Source organism: Rattus norvegicus, chromosome 9, assembly GCF_021556685.1.
Source record: "Rattus norvegicus strain SHRSP/BbbUtx chromosome 9, alternate assembly SHRSP_T2T, whole genome shotgun sequence".
Taxonomy (NCBI): Eukaryota; Metazoa; Chordata; class Mammalia; order Rodentia; family Muridae; genus Rattus; species Rattus norvegicus.
The window spans coordinates 94066169-94088578 of NC_141542.1; the positions used below are offsets into that span (position 1 = coordinate 94066169).

Genomic DNA, 22410 nt, shown 5'->3' on the forward strand with positions numbered 1-22410 from the left:
CACATATGCACACACACACAAATAAATATTTTTAAAAAATATTTCCGGGGCTGGGGATTTAGCTCAGTGGTAGAGCGCTTACCTAGGAAGCGCAAGGCCCTGGGTTCGGTCCCCAGCTCTGAAAAAAAGAACCAAAAAAAAAAAAAATATTTCCAAGTGATGGCTGATGATATGCCCTCCATACATAATGCTTCTATGTACAGATCACACTCAATGGCATATGGGTAAGTATCACCAATGTACACATGTGACCTTCAGGTTAGGGAAGTTGAGTAAGTGTCCATAATTACATATCCAGGTAAGTCACAATGAGAAATTCCACTCAACCCTCAAACTCTCGGGATTATGCTAGGTCTGTGTTAACTTCATGAGCTGCATACCACGTTCTGGCAGAGATATTAAGGATAAAAAGATAAGGCCTAGTTTCCCCCCCCCCACACACACATAACTGCAGAGTCTCCCAGAGGTAATGCCTCAGCCTCATCCATTACCCACTGCCATGGCTGAGGAAAGCATTGGTGATGGAGGTGTGCACACTGACACGCCTTCCAGGAGGTGCCACAGAAGGGCAAGGTCATCTGTGATGACCTAGCACAAGGAAATCACGGGAGTTTCCAAAGCCTTAGATCAGCACCACACCCATCTTCCTGTCCTCGAGTTTGATTGGGGTGAGCCTCTAGGTCGGGAGAGTTGTCGAGCACTAAATGAACCCAGTTGTGGTGGTGGTCGGTGGCAGCTGTGTAGTAGTGGTTAAGGCAAAGGATGACATGGCAGAGATCTTCAAATGCAAGCCAATGGAGAAAATGGCTCATTTGAAAAAAAAAGAGCGAGGAGGTAACTGAAATGCGAACACATAAACTAGGAATTTATTGATGCATTAGCCCGCAAGCAAAGGACTCCATGGAATATAAGTCTCCCAGATAAATGTTTAATACAACACGGGTCAGAATCCCTTACTCATTTGTTTACTTATTAATTCACTCAATGAACATTTAATGAGATGTCTTCTGCTCCATTGATTGTCACCATGGCAGTGACTTGGATAGACATCGCTTGGCCCCACTCATCCACTTACATCAAGTTTTACTAAATTTACCTGCTCAAGATGCAATAAAGCACAGTTCATCAACTGTTTCTAAATGGAAATTGCAAGGAAACTTACAAGTTAAAGTGTTAGCTTAAAGATATCGGCCTGGCAATGGTGGCAGATGCCTTTATAGCCAGTATTCGGGAGGCAGAGAGAGACACATGGATCTCACTGAGTTTGCAGCTAGTGTACATATAGAGAGAGTCCCAAGTTAGCCAGGGCTAGCCACACAGTGAGGCCCCGTGTCTCATAAAGTAATATTTCAGAAACTGTAGTATGAAGATCTTACTTAACTTTTCCAATAATGAGGGAAAATTACATCCCTAATATAAATGGGTGTTTACAATGGCCACGTTTTATAATAAACAAGATGACAGTTAAAAGAATAGCTGTTGCTATTATTATTTTTTTAATGTATAAGTAGAGGTACCTGTCAAATTGTGCAGATGGTGGCTAAGGAGTGAGTTTGAAACCTGAATGTGTGTGTGAAGCTTCTGTGTATGTGTAAGGGTGAGCAACTCCTCCTGACTTTGCACAAGCCTACACTGGGAATTTTTCTGACAAGCGTGCAATTCTTTGGTAATATTAAATCCATCAACTAAAAGCCAAAAAGAGAGAGAAAAAAAAGTTAAGTGTGGTGGAGTTCGAGGCTGTGAAAGCCAGTTGTAACAGGGCCACCTTCGCTCTGCACAGTGGCAACCGCGAAAACCATTTAATCAGCCTTCTTCCTAGCAGCTCAAGTATTAATAAAAATAATGACGTCTTAATTCACTCTTGAAAGGTTCAAGGAAGCTCAGTTAGAATAAAATAAGTCATCAAATCTCAAATAACGTATTTCAAAAATCCCTGACTGAGATAATTCCCAGGTGACGCTTTGCTGAACCCAAAATAGAGACCAGCGCATGATCCCCTGCTCACAAAAGAGACCTAGTCACACAATGAAGGGAAAAAACATTTTTTTTAAAAAGACTATGGAAGAAAAAGGACAATAATTAAACCTTGCTCCTCTGAGATAAAGAATTAGGTCTGTGAGTGATCACAGACGCGCTTCAAAGCTCCAGATAAAAGCAGCCTCGTGAGTTGAGCAATTGATTCTTAAAGACACGATTCAAAGGTAGAAAAAAAATTTCACAAAATGAAAGGGTATGGAAGGGTGGCTCTCTGAACTATATTTGAAACCCTTCTGTCCACCGCTTCTTTCTATGACAGTCCTATCACGTATCAGACAAACACAGCCATCTGCCTTTTTTTGATATGGTTTTCTCCTTTGCAGAGGATAAATTTACAATATTTCAATTTCGTAGCCGCCATGTCATTTCCTACAGCCTTCATTCATTCTTGGATGCTATAGAATATGGAATGATATAGTTCAAGACAGCACGTGTGATATGATATAATACACATCAGTACTGGAGTCCACAGTTGCTATTTATATTAGTTTGCATTTATATTGCTAGGGTTGGACCTCACAATCGCTCCCATTCTGGGGATATATATATTCTACCACTGAGCTAGACTACCAGACCACTGGATTCCTGCCTAACTTCATAATGTCACTATTATGATTCTTTGCCTTTTAAAGAATCTTTTCTTTTTCACTAATATCCTTTTTATACATCCATTCTGTAAACATTTTTATTAGCACTTCCCAAAGAGTAAGTCTGGGTCTCTCTTTTAATTTTTTTTTCCAGCTTTTAAAATTAAGATTTTTAAAAACATTATAAGTCTTTTGGTCTGCCTAATTTTCGGAGCTGACAGGAACTGTGTCCTAAACACCAGGCACGTGTGAGCCCATCTTTGCTCCCCAGACACAGAAAGAGAGACCACCTTATATCTTAATTTTTCTCTGCAGATCCTACTAAGCCTGGGAAACCAACTAGGAGAGAGTAGAGCTATCCTCTGCAGTGAGTCTGGAGGCCTGGGCTGACTGGGTCCTACAGTCAGTCTCTCTCCTTGAGGACAGACAAGTGGCTGACATTCCTCATTGTCCTAGTGAAACCAAACCAAATCGTTTTAGATCATGCTAGTCCACGGCACAATGGAACTGCAGCTGCTTCGGCCAGCTTAGCCATCTCCCAGGCTCTTGACACCTTCCAAGCAGACTGCATCCCTCTTACATCAGCATGTACTGTTGGCTCTAAGAACTGCAAGAGGAAGTGTAGCACTGTCACCAAGGTCCCTTGAGGACTCTAGAGGATGACCAGGGTTAGACTGGGGACAACAGTACACCCCAGGCCCCCACCCGCCCTGGCCATTTTCACCCAAGGAGCCTTTGTCAAATGTTTAAAATCTTAATCAATCTTCCCTCTGACCTCTCAGACCCTGAGGAAGATGGATGAGGAAGTAGGTGACCTTTCACCTGTCCTTCTATTTGTTCTGCTGCAGTGGACCCATTGAAAAGACAATGGGGAGGACCCTGCTGCCAGGGTTGTGAGGAGCTGGCCTGGTCTCCTTTATGCTTCTCCTTAAGCTCTCTTTACATTCTCCTTGTCCCACCCCCAAATCGCTGGTCTTTCATTCAGAGGAAAGTTTTTTGCTATAGAGATAGAGAAAAAAGGTTAGGTGGGGGGGGGGGGGGGGGAATCGAATGATTTTAGATCTGAGGTGTGAAAAGGGGGTTTTGTGAAGGATTTAGGGCTGGTGTCCATCTTTAGCCTTGACTGCAGATAGTGGCTGGGAACCCGATTAATTATTCTAACCCAACTTCCAAGTCAAAAGCTTTGACCTTGGGAAGAGCAAGTGACAGAGATATTAACATGTCCACCACTTTAGTGTTTCTGATCTGCCAGGTGACCTCTACTGCCTGGAGTCCTTTGGCAAGTTTGTGGGTTTAGTACAATGGCTCCTCCATTCAGTTTTATAGTTGAACGAACCAAGGCTTAGGAAATATGCTCAAGGTCATATCACCAAACTATCAAACTGAGAGACACTCCCCAGTCCAACTATCAAACCGAGAGACACTCCCTAGTCCCCACACCTGTGTGACCTATCCTGTGATGCTCTGGGTCCAGGAAGGCTGTCCACCAAGGTCAACTGTTTTCCTCCTCCGGGGAGTTTTACACTGAGGCATCATCTTTTAAAGATCTCATTCAAGTTTGGGATTTCAGAAATCTCCTAGTCAAGTTTTTCCTTCTTGCTTAAATTCACCAGAGACTTCTGGGCAGAAACGGAAAAACAAATGACTGACTTTTGCGCTCCAAGCATCTCCTTGAGTGTTATCCATGCAGTGAGGGGAAAAAAGCAAATTCAGATTTAACTCTCGAAGCCCCCCTCCCCCCCACTCCCCTGCTCTGATGAAAACACCAAGTTCTTAAAACATGACTCAGCTGCTGGGGGCGGTGCTGCGCACACATAGGCCTAATACTTGGGAACGGAGGCAGGGGGATCTGGAGTTCAATGCCATTCTCAGTTACTCCACCAACCTGAAGCCATCCCAGCATCGTTTGTTGCAAGTCCCTGTTCTCCAATGAGCCAGACCCGGGGCTAGGGAGAAATCCTCCGCGTTCACATAGGAAAGCTAGGTATAGCACACACAGAACTGTAACCCCAGCTCTCAGGAGTGGGGGAACGAGAGGCTCTCTGCGACTTACTGGCTGCCAACATAGCTCTGGGTTCCTCAAGACCTCGTCTTAAGAGAATGAGACAGGGACAGTAAGTCTTCCTCTGGCCTTTGTCACAACACACACACACACACACACACACACACACACACACACACAGACACACACACACACACACACCCCAACCATCCATACCCTTTCATCTCACTCATTTTAAAACTACCTTTGTAGGCAGCTGCTCCGAAATGGACAGGGTCTGCTGCAGAGTTCAGCTCCTTGCTCTGTCCCTTCCGCGTATCACAGGATGAACACTCACACACATCAGTTCCATAAAGCAAACCACAAAAACGTTCCATTGGCTTCATCTCCCTCTCCTTTTCTCTCTCCCCTCCCCTAATTTGGCTTGTAAAGGCATCAAGGAGTTGCAGGTAGAGCAATATATGAGTTACCAGGATCTGTGACAACTGAAAATCAATAGCTCTAGGGAGACTGAGCTGAGCTAATGTTGGCAGAGAGAGCATGGGAGCCGGAAATGGAGGAGCAACAATCACATACAGGGATCTCTGGACGATAGAAAGTCAGGGTTTACAAAAATCAAAAAGAGAAGCTTCTTTTCTAGAAAGCCGTAGTGTCACCGTCCTGGGCATTTGGCTGTGTGTCATGGCTGTCGAGGCTTTTGCACCAGTGACAAGGTACACACTACTTTTTTTCATGCAAAAGCCAGGATATACTTCAGGCTTTTGACCCCATCCGAGTTTATCAAGTCCTCTCCAAGTCAAAACCAAATCACACAGTACGTGGCTCATCTACATGGAAACTTTGTGCTGTGACTTTCGTGTTTGCAAATTAACGCTTTAGCTTGGGAAATAAGACAATTGATCTTTATCTCGTATTGATAAAGAAATAAAAGAACATCCGTAGTAGGCCACTCCCAGAAATAAATAACTACAGCAAATCAGTGAAGGCCCCTGGAGGAAGTAGAAAACTCTCAAAGCGGAATCGCGTAACCGGATAACACCACAATGACCACCAATGTACTTTTTCTTGTGCCGATGCCCACAGACTCGAGGTCTAGCGAGTGGAATGAATGCCTTACACTTGATCGCACCCTGTCATTAGGATGCTTGGGATGCCGGACAAATTGTTTGGCAGCCATTTACCTCAGGCCCTTTAATCACCCAATCAGGTGAACCCCCAAGGCCTCGACTGACAGAAAAGATCCATCTGATCTGTTCCACAGTTGGAACCCGGAGTCACCACTTTGCAGTGGCCATTACAGAGTAGGGAAGCAACAGACTGTGGATGATGCCAAGCGAGACAGAAGACTGGCTTGTTTGGACATCTGAATCCACACATGATATAAGCAGGAGTTCCTCTCAACCTTAGCTCCAATGCAAACGCAAAACTGCTGGTCTCTGCTCTGACAGAGGAAGTCAGAAACTAAACTCTCATTTGTGTGAGATAGGCGAAGATCCCTTTAGTAATAGATTACAACCAACGAAAGTACACTTTTTCCAAAACCCAACAACCAAAAGGGATCACAGTTTACTATCATCATGGCCTCTGACCACAGATCCAATCAGGAGGCTCCCCCTAACTGCATTATGATCTCCTAAAAGAAATGAAGAGAGAGGTCTTTTGTCAAGATTCATTTTGCTTTGAAACCCTTCAAGGGGCATTAGTTGGAACAGAGGTACTTGAAGTATCGTCTACTTTACCCTATTGGGCCACTTCTCCACTGGTCCACGAAGCAGGGAAAAAATTAAAGTACTCTCTGTGTACGGATTAATTGTAATCAGTGGGAAGGCACCTGGTGAGTCAACATACATTAACTCCTTCACGCTCACACACATTCTGCTCTCTTCACCAAGAGTCAGGAGACTGGCTCCAAAAGGGTTTTTTGCCCTCTTTAAGCAAGGATCAAGCAAGCCCATTTCTTCAGCTTGTTCATTTGCATTTCAGAAGGGGCATCAAGCCGGCTGGGATCTAAGTGCCTGTTAGCAAATGTGCTTGGCCTTCTGCTGATTACAACAGCATCGTTTGTTTTCTCAGTATTAGAAATGTCTTAGCCTTGCCACCTGGAGCTACAGCACTTACTCATTAGATCCCTCTGTCCCAGCACATCCCACAGGGGCTGCTAATTACTGGCTTCACTCCATTCAGTCTCCTCTCTGATTTAATTACGTGCACTAAGCCCTAATGAAAAGTACAGTATGGCTGTTCTTACCTTGGCATTCACCATTCTGCTCCTCGTGCCCAGCATTGCATAGGCAGTTGCCAATGGGTACCAGCCATTCACCATCTGCCCCACAGTACATTTTTGGCACATCCTTCTCTTCTGAGTTGTTGACACAGGAGCCTCGAACTTCCACCAGGGAAGAGGTATCAGCCCCAGTGATGGTATCGGGGAACTGGGCTAGATTTCGAACGGTGAGGGGACACTTCTTGTAGAACACACGAACAGACACCAGGGCGATGCAAGCACCCACATCCTGAAAAGCCAGGTAAAAACCCTTCTTGCTCAGGGGCCCTACATCCCGGATCTCGGTGTTGAGCTTCATGATTCTGTCCCCAATGTCCACCTGTGTAAAGCTCTCATCCGCTGCGATGGTGTCGATCTTGCCGAACTGGCTCTCTCTGATGAAGCGCTCCTTGTCGTTGTCCGATTCATAGTAGTAAAGGTTAAACGTCTCCTTGCAAGTCCCCATGACGCCCGGAAGACTGTTGCAGTCCCTCAGAGTGAACTTAATTTCAATGTACACCCTCTGCGCCCCTTCTCGGGTGATCCAGTCAGTTCGCAGCCAGTTGTTCTGACTGGCTTCCATCACGTTGCATACCTGGTAGGTTCGGATCGGTGTATTTTTCTCATCCATAATGCTTACTTCCTCCCACTGCAAAGATCCAAAGGAAACGTTATCAATGAGAAAGGTTCTTCAGACAGATTCAGCCAATCTATTTCACACTCTGAGGACAGAAGAAAATTACTGTGCGACAGTCCCCCCACCCCCACCCTGCCCAGGGGTAGGGAGTATCTTATGGGCTATTTTGCTATTTTCTTGAGAACTGCCCCCCCCCCCCGCCCACACACCCTCCTCAGTGCGGATCCCCCTCCTCCTCCCTACACAGACCGCTTCTCTTTTCTGCCTAAAACAGAAAGGCAACAGTGGATTTACTGCTCGTGTGCTCTCAGCAGTTCTTGAGATGGTCCGGCAACCTCAAATTCACCTATTACAAGAGCTACAGCTCCAAGTGGCAACATTTACTCATAAATGAAAAAAAAAAACAAAAACAAAAACAAAACAACAACAACAAAAAAAACCTGTATGTGTATTTGTTTCAACACTAAACAGAAATCTGCAAATTAAGGGCAGGAAGAGTTGAACTTGCCAAAGGAAGACAGTTATCAGTTAATTAGCAGTGTTCCTGTCAGAACTTTGCTCCCTAATACTTTTTTTTTTATGACTTAAAAAACAAAACTGTTCCTAGTCTTTAAAGGGCAAAACAGAAAATCCTACCTGGTTTCTGCAAACCTGGGAGACAGTATAGGAACCCTGGCCGGGTTTCTCAAATAGACTATCACAGGAATTGAAAACTTCAGAACCCATTGAATTGCTCTGAGTGTATGCATTTTCTTATTTTTGAAACAACACACACACACACACACACACACACACACACACACACACACACGTCAACAGGGTGAATGAATGAGTGCTTCCAATTAGTCTCAGCCAGTTAAACCAAAATAGTGGTATTTATAACTGAAAGCCCAGGCAAGAAAATTAAAAGGAGACTGGGCTGTTTCTTGTTGCATTCTACTTCCTGACTGGCAGACTAATGGTGGGTAGTGTCCACGCTCAGGGACTCATTTTGAGGAGAGATTCGCACCCCTCCTATAATAAATGCAAAAAGACAGTTTGGGTCACACCTAAACCCTAGCTCCTTCTAGACTGCTAGACAGCTTCCAATTGTTCATTAGTATTCAAAATAATGCGGGGTTGATATAGATCTGGCATAAATCAGCTTAAATACCTAACAGAAATATAATTAGAGGGGGAAAAAAAAAAGAGAGTTTTGAAAACTGTGTTCCACAGTAACACATCCCCTCTAACAGGTATCCTAACGCATCTTTCAACAGGTCCCCATTCTCCCAGGGGAAACTCTTAGTGGACAGAAAGGCCATTGATGAAGGGTTTTAATGCATATAATTCTGTATTTGATTCGATTCGATTCTGTATTTCTGCTCTCGTTGTGAAAGTTGGAGCTGAAGAGTGTTGCATGTCCTGTGGTGGTTATCATTATCATTATTATTATAATAATCTAGGAGGTGATAAATTATAAGTAGTTTACTTGTTTGGGGGAAATTCATGTAAATCTAAAAATAGATTTTGCATCCAAAATACCTACTCAGAATGCCGCTCATGTCAGAGCAAAGATGAATTGGAAAAGCGCATTTATTCTTGTAAATCAAAGTGCAGGGAGTTCTCTCTAGAGCCCCTGTGGGGTAATTCAGGTCAGGTGAGTATGCATCTCAGTGTATTAACACATTGTTCCGTGGCCCATGGCACCCAGGGATCTTCCCTTAGTTGTCTGTTTCCTAATCACCACAGAACACAGCGCACCCACTTAAATGGGCACTGTCAGAAGGGAGTGCCTGGTACGAGTTGCCAGCAGGAGCCAGCCTTCACTTGTCACCATTATCCTGCTCTTCCTGATTGCTCCCTGAGACAGGAAGCCATCTCTGAGGGCTTCTCATGTGTTGCTTTGGGGTGTTGGCAAACTGTTTAAGAGTTTCTAAAAGAATATGCTACAAGTGAAAGCCACCATTACACAGCTCTCCAGTTTCCAACAAAGAAGGGAAAATACTCTGTCTCCAAGGAGAGAGTCCTGAACAATCAAGAAGCCCCCATGTTTTTACCCTCAACCTGGACTTTTCCAAGAAAATCTGCTTCTAGTTAGTGGATTCTCAGAGTTTACGTTCATTCTAGACCTGAAAAGGATTTCAATGATAAAAACATAGGGATTAGCTGAACTGTCAACGTTCACAGTTTTCTCAATGGCGGCTATGTTTTTGAATGACTTTTACATTAAAAAAATTGGGGGGGGGGTAGTGTATAAAATGAAAGTTTTATCATCACATGTTTACACATATGTGCCACGGAGCCTTGCTTGTCAACCCCTGATGCTCCTCCCCTTGCAGATCTCTTTCCTGCCCAATCTGCTTTCATGTCTCTCTCTCTCTCTCTCTCTCTCTCTCTCTCTCTCTCTCTCTCTCTCTCACACACACACACACACACACACATGTATGCATATGTATATGTATTATGTATGTATGTATGTATGTATACATGTCAGTGAGTAGATTCTGTATTTGAAATTTAACAGGTGACAATGGGCCTTTCTGTCTCACTCCCCCCTCTCTTGTTCCTGCAGAATGACCAATCCTGATGTAGGCTTATAAAATGCCATGTCTGGCCTCATAATAATAATAATAATAATAATAATAATAATAATAATAATAATGATAGCTGAACTGACACATACCTCATAATGATGGAGGAGAAAGACTGAGTACTCAAGTCCACAGAAAGTTCTGGGTTGTGCACAGTAAGCTATGCATAGTGGTTCTGGTGTTTTGGGTTTTTTTTTTTTTAAATAGAGACTTCAAAACAACTAAAAGTTTTGTGTCTAGAAAATGTGACTAAGTGCTCTTGCAGCCATTCTACAGAAAGAGGAGAAAAGATGTCTGCATACTAAATTCCAACAACCCATGTTTGCTAGAAACCAGACAGACCATAGACTCTACTTCCAAATGTGTCACTCCTTGGTTTTACATGGGCCAAGTGTACACTTAGTGAAACAAGCTAGGTTGAAAAGGATCTCTTCATGCTCGGGGCAAGGAGAAAGAAAGGAGGCATTTACAACATTCTCATAAACATGGACTCTCTCTCCTCAGTTGTGTTGGCCAGTAGTTGTCAGACACTCTAACCCAGGGAGGGAAACTCCTGGTGCAGCCTGGGAAAGCATCATCTGGCTCAGTGACTGGCCCAGAGTCTAGGATTAAGGTTGAGTCTGACTCGAAGCAAGATAAAGCTGTAGCTTTCTTCACAGTCAGAGGATGAGGGCAATTTTGGGCAATCAGCACCGAATACAGCCTGTCTACACTACCAGAGGCCTGCCAATCACTCTCCCTTTCCTGGCCTTTAAGAAAAAATGGTTTGGGAGACAGAATGGAATTTTTCATCAAAGACCAAGCCAACAGCAGGCAGTCAAGTTCAGACTGAGAGTCAGAAAGCAGGGCAATCTCCATTTCAGGCAGATTGTAGGGCCTGCTTTGATTCCTCAGGTTTTTTTTTTTTTTTTTTTAATGACTATTTAATTGCCCATTCTTAGTTTTGAAACACATATTGTAAATAATAGTGTCTATGAATCTTTTTGATGTTTTGTTTGTCAATTCTTTATTCAAGGCTGTGGAACACCACGCTGGGTGCTGGCATTACACTATATGCCTCGCTTGCTAATCTTTGCTTCTCATTGTTCCTGATCAATTGACTCTGTCATAAACTATCACGCGTGTCAGGGTCAGATGGCTTGCTTAAGTTTTTAAAGGGTGTGAGTTATTTCAATCCGGGCCCACAGTCAGAGACACAAGCTGCCCTGACTTCCTTCTGTGACTGATTCACTTGTGACCTGCTGCTCTTTTGGGGGTTGGGGGGGTGGGGGTGGGGATGTGGTTGCTAAGGAAGGAAGTCTTCTGCTGGATTGATCATGGAGTGTTCTACAATTTGCCTAGCAGAGGTATGAAGAAGGATGCCCTCTTGTGCTTTCTAATCAAGCATCCCCAGTTTGTGGAGATCCAGACTCAAATGCTTAAACTTCCAAACTGAATACCCAAGCCCAGGCAGAAACTTCCTCAACAGGACCAAAAAGGTAAGGAGGCCGGCCTCCCCCGCTGCTTTGGTGTGCAAACTGGAGATGTTTTCTTTCTGCTATCTTTTTTTATTCCCCTTCTTCATCTGGAAGCAGAACAATTGCTCTAAAATTAACCCCGCCAGGACTCCATGACCACCAGAGTAATAGGCATAAATTCTAATTTGGTCTCCAGATCGTATTTCTTGTCGGTATTTTAGTTTTAAATAGGCATCTAAGTCTATACTTCCACCAATCTCCTAATTTTGAAGCCCCTTTCTGCCCTTTTGGTTTCTAGGTCTTCCATGACAGAACTATCCAAAGGGAGTATTGGATTTCTCCAACAAAGCGTAATTCACTTCATAGGCCACAGCAGAAATCTGACCCCCTCACCACAATCACAGAGAATCAAGCCATTAGACTCTCAGAAAGTGGCTAATCACTCTTTTTTTTTTCCTTCTTGCCTCAGAGAAGGCCTCAGAACTTACCCCTCCTTCCAGAGGGCTTGCTATCCACCCAAGCTCTCCCTGAACAGATCTGGAATCCAATAAAGTAACTGCAAAAAAAAAAAAAAAAAGTATATATATATATATAAACACAAAGGAAAACAGATTAATTTCCAATTGCAAAAGCCAATAACACAAAAACCATTTGCCTGAGCGTTTCCATATGCGTTGAGGGTGCGAATAGCCAATCTGATCAAAACCGAAACTGGGTCCCACTTATGTAAATAATCACTCCTCACATGATCCTCTCCCCTCTTGAAATCTGCAGGTTATTTATTTAACTTGCTTAGCATTTAAAATTCCATCCGAGGACCCGATTGATTCATTTTTTTTTTCTAAAAAGGATGAATAGGGCATCTCAAACACAGAGCAAACAAAATAAATCTATCAGTGTAGGACAGCAACACCAGAGAGCAAAGTCTGCATTCATCTATGTCTGTTATCTACTCGATGTATTTGTTTTTGCAAGCCTCAGATGACCACATAACTCACCGGTGGTGGTGACAGACCCACAAGTGAATGCTATGGGAGGACCTGAAGGGTCAGGGAAAATGCTCTTCCCCCCTTCCCCTAAGCCCCACCACCAGATAAATACAGGTCCCTGTATACCCCGTCTGCTTTGTGAATATCTAAGTCCCAGCAAGGAGGCCGGCAGATCCCTAAGGTTAAAATGCAAGTACACCGAAGTATTCTCTTTTTCCTAGGTCCTTTGGAGGACAACCGAGATGAGCCCTCCACCCCCCAGGAAATGGCTGGTTTGAATTTTAGGTATGGAGTACTGCCTAATGGATTTAGTACGCTTGCACTACACCTAACATTGGGCCTCCAAGCTAGGGGGAAGGGAGAAGAGGCCTCTAGAGCTATGGTACCCTTCTCAGGGTGGAATAAAGCGCTAGGTGCCTACGACATTGACAGCGAGGCAATGAATTCGAATCCTATCCACATTGCCTTTCCCACCACGATCTTCGGGCCTGGACTCGAAAGGCCCATCTAAAAGGAACCCTTTGGGTTATTAATTTGATCAGGGAGACTGGCTCTTCAGGCTGGGGGGAAGGGTGGGAATGGGAGGCCCCTGTCCTGGCGGCCCGAGTACCCCAATTCTCAGTCTCACCCCCAGGGCCTGGAATTCTGCCCACCTCCCCTCATTTTACCCCTCAAATCCAGGAAGTTAAAAACAACCCCTTTGCCCCAGCTCTCCGAAAGATCCTGTATTCCTGGGGTCTATTAATTATTCTAAAATGCAGAGCCTTTCCCGGGTCGTTCCCGCCTGGAGTTGTGCTCCCTTCTCTTCCCGGTCCCTAGAGAAAAGCCCGCTACATCCACTTGGATTTATGTAAGGTGGATTAGGGACACAAAGGGAACAATAAGACCCAATTTACAAAAAAAGGGAGGGAGTAGAAAGGGAGGGTAAAAGGGAGAAAAGGAAACGTGATGGGAATAAAAAGCAACAAAATGAATTAATTTTTAAGGGAAGGAGGGGCAAGGAGGTGCACCCCCCCCCCCGTTCAACATTAGCCTACGGTTCCAACGTGCGCCTTTTTGTCTAGGGCGCCCAGTCTCGCGTCCCAAAGGGAAAAAAAAGGGTGAATTAAAGGTAAAAAAGAACCCTAACTCTAACGTATGGGGCGAGAGAGGTCTCTGGGGACACTTAACAAGTGTGTAAAGTAAGTAGCCATGAGGACGCGAGGTACGCGGTTCCGCTCAGAGGAAAAGCCCCAGGGACTGAGCGACAGCGGCTGTCGAGGTGCTAAACCGAAGCCACAAACCCTGAAATGAGAAGACGGAGTAGGGGAGAGACTACTCTTCTACCCCCACTTTCCCCTCCTCCACCCCTGCAGTGCCTATGGGCAGGTGTATGACAGTGTCCAAACCTCTGCCCGGAGAGCTCCGGGTACCCTCTGCCTAGCCAAGCCTAAGTTGGTTTTTGGCTCCCTCCTTCGGAACAGAAAAAATGATAGTGGATTGCACAGAAATAGCTAGATGGACTGATGCCTGGGGAGACGGAGGATGGATGGATGGATGGATGGATGGATGGATGGATGGATGGATGGATGGATGGATGGAGTGGGAAGAATCGATAAGACAGATGCACAGCTAATGCGTATAGGTTGGAACACGAACAGAGGCCCGGGCCCACGTTCACACCCTGCGCACTCGCTTACCCGGCACAAATAGTCCAGGTTCATGCAGACACCCGCACCAGGCACACATTTACCCTCAAACACACACACACACACACACACACACACACACACACACACACACACACACACACACACAGGAGGAGGAAGAGAGACAGAGACAGACAAAACAGAGAATGCTCTCTTCCCTCTAGGCCCATTAGAAACTAAATGGTCACCACCTCTCCCCTCACCTCGGACAGAAAAACAATCCTTCCAGCACGTCTCAATAGATAAACAGAAAACAGCACCAAGAAAGAGCGGGTCCGGTGGGTCATGCCAGTCCTTACAGACTAGTTCACACCATTCCAGAGAGAGAAGCTTAAAGTAGGGTATGTTTAACTCGCTGACTGCTCCTCTAGGTTTGCTGGATGATCTAAGGATCTGGGGTAGGGGAGAGGTAGGCCTGCGATTGCAACCTCTAGGTTGCGCGGCCCGATGGAGAAAAAGGTGTCTGAGGCCCGGTGCTAGAAATCAGGTCACCGGCGCCCGCAAGCGGCGCCACCACCGCTGCGCTGCGGAGACCAGGCAGCCAGGTCCCGGGAAGCGCAGCGCTGGGAAAACTTTGCAGAAACCCGGGCTCGCAAGGCTTGGACAAGAGGCCGGGCGCGCTAAGCCTTCACTGCTCATCTGCATTTCCCTTCTCGCTGGTGCTGCTGATGAAGAGGACTTTGTTCACACGTTATTTTTGTTTTGTTTTGTTTTGTTTTAAATCCTGGTGTATCCCCCTGGGGGCTCCTGAAGCCGGCCCTGCAGGCGGATGCTGATAAACTTTGGCCTTTCACTACAAACTTGGGCAGAGTGGCAGCTTGCATCGGTCACCCCTCTCAGTTCAGACTGCCCGATCTTCCTCGTTCCCCACTTAAGAGGATCCCCTCTGTCCCGCACCCTTCTCCGGAGTGGGAACGCGAGGCTCACGCCGCGCTCTCCCCCCCCCCGCCCCCCATCCTAACTGGTTCTGAGCTCCCGAACCATTCATCAGTGAATCACCCTCTCCGGGTCCCGGATCGCGTAAGGGCTGCCCGGCTCTTACCTTCATTCGCCGGGTATACCCTAGAACCGGTGACAGCGTCGCAAATTCCAAAGAGAAACGAAAAGAGGATGAAATAGAAAATCCCAGCCATGGTTCGCCGGTGCCAACGCTGCTCCTACCGCTTCTATCCCAGTGGAATAAATGCTTAAGTTAGGAGTGCAGCAGTCTGAAGACATTGCCAAGAGGGTGGGCCCGGCCCGTGACGTACACCCGCCAGTCCGGAGCTTGCGACCAATGGCAGAGCAGAACCGGCGCCACATCTCCACCCCCACTGTGCAGAGCCCACCCCCTGAGGTCCCGCCCCCTCCAGCCTCCGCAGGGCTCAAGGTCTCCGGAGGCTGGCTCCGTAGCTGTGATAGGTCTGTTCTCCCACCGGAGCTCCGGAACCTTGTCTCGATCCTCGGGGATCGATCCCTTGGACGGCAGAGGGAACTTCGAGAGACTCCGACAGGACGGCGGGGAAGGCCAGAAAATGATGGCAGTCCTCGCCGGACCCCAAATCCGGAGCTGGGCGAGGGAGAAAAGACTCCTGTTGAGATGAAATAAGTCTGAGGTTGACCTGCACCTTGGCTCTTGCCCCATGCTGAGGTCGTCGGGTCGCTGTACTGCCCACCCCAGCTCAGGTCTGGCGCTCTCTGCTGCACGCAGACACCCTCATTGCCCGGTTTTGTGTCTTTATGGCGCTCCGCCGTGGGAAATGCTTTGGGCTGGGGGACTTTCGTAGCTTGATTATTTCTTTCCTTCTTAGTTACCCAGCCAAGGAGTCCCAGTCCTCTCCAATGTCTCCCCAACGTAGCCACTTGTCCCCAATCTTTCTATCGCCGGGAAGTGACCCCTGGTCCGGGTGTTCACGTCGACTGACCCACTACCGGACTGCGAAGGGTGAAATCACCTCGCGACAGACCTAGCTGCCGGGAATTCACTGTGCGCTTTCCAGGGAGAGTCCCTGCAACCACGTCTAGCCATTCCGGGACACAAAGGTGTAGAAGGGAAGGGTGTACGAATGAGAACACCTGCTGCACAGAATGGGCACACGGAGGGTCGCAAGCTGCCTGGAGCAGCTAATGTGGCTCTGAGCTCCTACGTCTCCCCGGTGCTGATGGGTACAGTCTCTCAGGAGACCAAGATGAGAGGCTGTACCCGCAGAAACTTGTACCACAACCCCGCGTTGTTCTGGATGCCAACCATCGACTTCCCAGGGACGCACACACCATCAGGTCACAGTCGGTCCCTCCGATGCTCAGGCCACCGGGGAAGCCAGTTGAGCGCCGACCGCAGATATCAGCTCAGCTAGCTACCTGGGGAAACTGGGTGGCTGTTCCCCAGGCGTTTAAAGGGGTGGGATTCCAGAAGACCCACCTTCCGTGCTCCCCTCAAGCCGCCCCTCTTTTGGATCCCTCCCGGGCCAGATTTCCCTTCTCCAAGTCTGAGTCTCAGCCTGAGATCTAAGGCTTAGAGTGGAGGCACTTTGCAAACAGCGAGGGCAGAGGCTCTACGTGAGCCAACTGCGCCACCTGCCGGCCAGATGTGGCAGCGCGCGGGTCCCGAGCAAGGCAGACGGGACAAAGACCTCAGCCAGCCAGCCAGGTTGTCCAAGCCGAGCTACTAATTTATTTATAGAATTGGCCATGTCTTCCCACACTACAGTGCGGAGAGTCCTATCTCACTTCCCTCCACCTAGACTACGAAAGATGGACTCGGAAAACGTTTCATGAAGGAACTTCACATTCAAAGGATTGCATGAGTAGCTTGCCCCCCAAAAATGAGACTATGGAGTAAAAAAATCTGAGCATCACGGCAAGATGTGGAGCAGGTAGAAAATCGAGAGTGGCTCCAGGCACTTTCTGGTTATTGTCATGGAGAACCGATAGCCTCCTCCCACCCCCGCACCCCTCCCCCAGGGAAGGAGAACTGTGTGCGGGCTAACACCCAGGCTAATCACACCAGCAACTTTTACAGAAGGCGAGAGTGCGGCCATGGGCCATAGCTGAGTCGGTTGTCCAGCGGGACAGCGTGTAAGGCTCCTGGCATTTTGACTCTGCGGTTTGGAAAATCCTATTGGAATGTCACCCACCGGGAAAGTGGATTTCCGTTATTGTAGCTACCGAGTATACATCAGTGAGGCGCGGGGGTGGGGGTGGGGGACTCTATGCACGGGGGAATATATGTGTTGCATAATTTATTAAAAGTGTTCTCGCTAAGTCCCCTTAAGAAAAGTCTCGATTCTTTCACGTGTCTTTCTGACTTTTACAGAAAAATAAATATAAAGATCTAGGTCCCCATCGTTTGCCGCTCAGACTGAGAAAGGGCAAGAGCTTTCTGGGAAAGCTCTGGGAAAACATTTTAAAACAATAGGTGCCGGTTGTGTCTCGGCAGGAGAGTGAGTCCTGTGTATTTTCTGTAGTTGAAATAGAAAGCTACCTGTCTGTCTCCTTGAAAGCAGCAACATTTCCAAAAACACGCATCCCACCCCATGTGCACAATGAACATTAACCCTCTTTTCCGGCTACTGATGTCTGGAAAAAAAAAAATCAAGGCTAAAACATGAGGACACAGTCTTCCCTTCCCTACCTTCCTTCCCCTTCTTTTATTTCTCAGGCCTCAGGGCAACCCAGCTTCCAGGAGACCCAAGAAACTAAAGGCTAACTGGGGTGGGGGAGGAGTCCTGTATCCTCCTCAGTGAGGTCACGGGGCAGCTGTTCAGTGACCCCCAAAGGGAACAGTCTCCTGGTCACTGGGACAACATCTAGCCCAAACGAATTCGATTCTTTAAGTAGTGCAGAAATGGAAACAGTTCTGGCCCTGGTGACCACCAATGCAGGACTACCTGGTGCAGGGTATATACTCTAAGAGCCTGGAGTTTTCTCGTGTTCCCCTCTTTCTAACAAACCAGGGGAGTCACCTAAACACAAGAAAAGGCTAGAGTTGTAGCCGCCACCCAAACCACTTGCCTCTAAAATGAAATAATTCACACCGTGTGGTACACACCTTAGTCCAGCCCTCCAGATGCAGAGACTGATGGGAACAGTGATTTCCACCCCAGGCTGTATAGTATAACCAGGTATCAATACAAACAAACATTAAATAAGTATAAAATCATAATAGCTGGATTTATTTAGGTTAAAGAACCCCACCCAGAAGAATTCAGGTATAATTTGGGAAGGGGAAGAGACATTTCAAAAGATTTATGCTAATAAGATACTGAGAAGGATAATTTAGATAACCTTTTGTCTCTTTGGTATTTTGCCTGCCACAAAGATTTGAACTTACAAATTAGGCTGCAAATGCTGATTTGAATTCAGGCTAGATTTAAAAATATTTTTAACATTAAAAATGCCCAGTTGAGAGTGTGTGTGTGTGTGTGTGTGTGTGTGTGTTTGTGTATGTGTCTCTGTGTATGTGTGTGTGTGTGTGTGTGTGTATGTGTGTGCAAACCATATATTTGAAGGTACCTGCAGAGTCCAGAAAATCTTCAGATGCCCTGACAGAGCCACATGACTTGTGAGGGGCAGGGAGTGGGAGGAGGCGGGGTACCAAACTCTGGTTGTATGTAAGTACATCAAGTGTTCTGAACCCCTGAGGCCTCTCTTTCGCCTCCACATCGGTCTTTATACCAATAAACTAATAACTGTAGCTAGGATTGCATTGAGAAATCCCTAAGAACTTGAATGTTCCTTTCCACAAGAACCTGAGAGCACTCAGACCTTAGGTGCTGCATGAGAATGGGGGAGGGGCATGGGAAGGGGTGGGAAATGACTTTGGGTTTCTTCCCTTCTCTCATTGTTGATTGGTGACAGCTTGCTTACCTTTGTCTCATAGATTCTGGATGATTCACTAGAATCTGAGGCTGGGGTCCAACCTCCAAGAACAATCGTTTCAAAAACCAACCAAGAAAACCAAGAAGAAAGGGTGCTCAGGGTCACCAATTGCTCTCACCTTCTCCAGAAAAAAACAAAACAAAACAAAACAAAAAACCTTTACATTCTAAACCACCACTGCACATGTTCCCAGAGTACCCAGGAAGCCTGCTAAGAGCTTTCATCCTTTGATGTCAAGGTGTGGTACAGTAGCTTATGCAAATGAGAACTGGGCTCTTATCAGCCCTTTATACCTGAGAGGGAAAGAGGGCAGCAGAGCTCAGGTTTTGCTGGATCAGAGAAGGGAGAATAGGCCACAGCAAGAGACCTTTGGAAGGAGACTAGGGCTGGCAGGAGTACTCCAGGGGCTGTTTGGACTCTACTCACTTCAAACCAACATTTCACTGGCCCCGGCAATGTACCAACACCTTGTTGATAAGGGGTCATGGGTTCCTTCTATGGCTCAGGAATCATTGCACGTGGTATGTGACAGACTAGAGAAATGGTCACAAATTTCTCCCTCTGCAGCCCAGAAGGATGGTGAAGAGAGCAAGGGCACAGGCAGGGACCCTTTGAACAACCCTAGCTCAGATCTAGAACCTTCCAACTAAATTTCAGATAATGGGAGAAGGGGGCAAAATTCAGACCGGACACTTTGTATCTGTTCTGGGCTACACTGTGATGCACCCTGAATGTAAGAACTGCTTTATTTTTTTAAACGTGCACAAATGAAGTGTAAAATGCTCTTTATTCTGAATAATATCTCTGATACCATTTCCCTCCGTCAATTGCAAAATTGTGAAAGTCAGTCTATATGCCACAGTTATTAAATATCTTTTTAAAGGACTTACTTATTTATGTATTTTATGCACATGAGTGCTGTATTTGCATGTATGCCCGCATGCCAGAAGAGGATGCCAGACAGAAGAGAGCATAGGCTGTCATCATAGATGGTTGTGAGCCACCATGTATTTGCTGGAAATTGAACTCGGGACCTTTAGAACAGCAGCCAGTGCCATTAACTGATAAGGATGAGCCGTCTCCCAGCCCCCATATCTTAGTACTGTAATAGCTGAGGTAGGGTTACTAGAAGACTTTTGGGAATTATCATTGTTTTCTGATAATAAACTAACAGTCATATATGTGTAAAACATAAAGCTCATACAATTTACAAAAGCCACTTTGGGAGAGAAATAATTATCTGCTTAGAATACAAGTTTATCAGCTCCGGAAAAAAAGAAAAAAGAAAAGGAAAAAGGAAAAAAAAAGAAAAAAAAAGAATACAAGTTTATGAACTTACAACTGCCACCCCTCCCCTTCCAACCACTTTTCCCTTTTGGAAAAACATTGCCTAGTGGCAACTCTGTAAGAAAAGTAATATTGACCACTACCGTGCTACTTCATAATGAAGATATGAGTTTAGAACCAACCACGCCCACCCTGACCCCCATCAGCCTAAAGCTGATGTACTTACTATACTCTGAACATTTATTTATTGCGAGCTTTTCAAAGAATCTCTGGCTGTCCCAAAGAAAAGGCCAGAATCTATGTTTTGTTATGTGTCATGTAAATGTTTTTTGGACTTCTGGATAATGGAATGAGTGTAGTACGGGAAGAAGTATTGCGTTTACAGCTCTATTTCTGTTTGCACTCCTTCACCCTAACCAGGTATGCTAGTTGGGAAGGAAGACGAGCTTCTAGCCCACAAAGACAGTGCTTCTTGGGAAAGAGAGGCTGGTGGATCTCTGAGTTTGAGGCCAGTCTGGTCTACAAAGTGAGTTCCAGGGCATCCAGGACTACATAGAGAGGACCTGTCTGGAAAGAAAGGAAGGAAGGAAGGAAGGAAGGAAGGAAGGAAGGAAGGAAGAAAGAAAGAAAGAAAGAAAGAAAGAAAGAAAGAAAAGGAACAAAGAGAGAAAGAAAGAAAGGAGGAGAAGAAAGAAAGAAAGGAAGAAAGGAAGGAAGGAAGAAAGAAAGGAAGAAAAGAAGAAAGAAAGACAGACAGACAGACAGACAGACAATGCTCCTGAGCCATCTTGTCAAAAGAACTAAAGATATGTAACTAAGACCCCAAGGAGGATGGTATAGGGTTCCTTGTTTTCCTGAATTATATACCACTTGAACTCCAACCAAAAATTAATGAAGGCCTCTTAAAAGCAACCCAAGTCAACTCCCCTCTGGAAGTAATGCAAAAATGCAAATTGCCAGCATTGGGGTGCTTGGAACTGGTGTTGTTTAGAGGCTTGCTGGACACATGTTTGAAAGCAATGAAGAATTCACAGAAGCCTTTGGACCAGCATATGCCCTACCATTTTAAGCTGCTTTCTCCACAGCTCCTTTACCCATACATCCGTGGCATCTCAGTTGATGATGTGTGTGCTCACACAAATAAACTGGCTTAATTCAGGCAATGGATGGGTGATCTGAAGTAGGGAGGTAAAGAGAAACAGTTAGTAATGGACCATTGGCCTCCAACTGACATTGAAGTACATCCACTCAGTCATTTGCTTTTCTTCTTTGTATCTAACTCCCCCTATGTATTCATCCCGGGCTCTGCTTTTGCTGGATGATCAGGATGTTAAAAATTAAGTACGGAAATTTCAAGAATGGTATCCTTGTGAATTTTCCGATTCGTAATTTTAGAAAGAGCTCCCTTACCTGTCCCTAAGTTTATTGACAGCTGTTTGACCTGTGTAGGATAAATCTTTGCTCTGCAGACAATATTTATTTACTATACAGGATGCCAAGTTTACTGCATGAGATTTAATTCTCGATTCTGTATTTATAGCTAGCGGGTGGAGGGACATGCAGGTAACCATTCCCAGTTTCTATCTCCCTCATTTCTTAAAACTCTGAATTACAAAGAATTTGAACAACCACACACAGGTGAGAGTAAGTGAGATCCTAACGTACATTCCGCTTAAGAGCAGGGTCTGGTGCCTGCCACTTCAACCTGCCTGTTTATATTACGTTAGACACCTATCAGAGGTAATTGCACAGTGGCAGGAAATTAATCAAGTCTGTTCCACTAAATGGTCAGTTTACTGCAGCTCGGTAAAGCGGGCCTCATTTCCTCCGTGTGTCTCATTAGAATCTCACCTGAAAGGTTTATGGTTCTCACTTGGGATTTTTTCGCGATTTAAAAATGCACTGATACTTGGCTGGCTGCAGCCCCTGTGCAGGTTAAGTTCCTCCATGAATTGCAGTGCTGAATTCACAGCCCAGGCTGAAAGCGCCGAGAGCTGCTGAGGCGATGAGAAAATTGAGGCTGCTTTGTG

At 45.9% G+C, this 22410-nt stretch overlaps 1 protein-coding gene across 3 annotated transcripts in view; it reads right to left on the reverse strand.

Annotated features, from left to right (window-relative positions):
- Epha4 (Eph receptor A4) overlaps positions 1-15422 on the reverse strand; it is a 143407-nt gene extending 127985 nt beyond the window's left edge. The window contains exons 1-3 of one of the 3 annotated variants that reach the window (XM_087566337.1): positions 15276-15418; positions 12045-12112; positions 6875-7538 (exon numbers count right to left, since the gene is read on the reverse strand). In XM_087566337.1, coding sequence (XP_087422463.1) covers positions 6875-7538; positions 12045-12112; positions 15276-15366 — 823 coding nt within the window. In that variant the 5' untranslated portion in view covers positions 15367-15418. 3 annotated transcript variants of the gene reach the window in all.
- Between the last annotated feature and the right edge of the window lie 6988 nt (positions 15423-22410).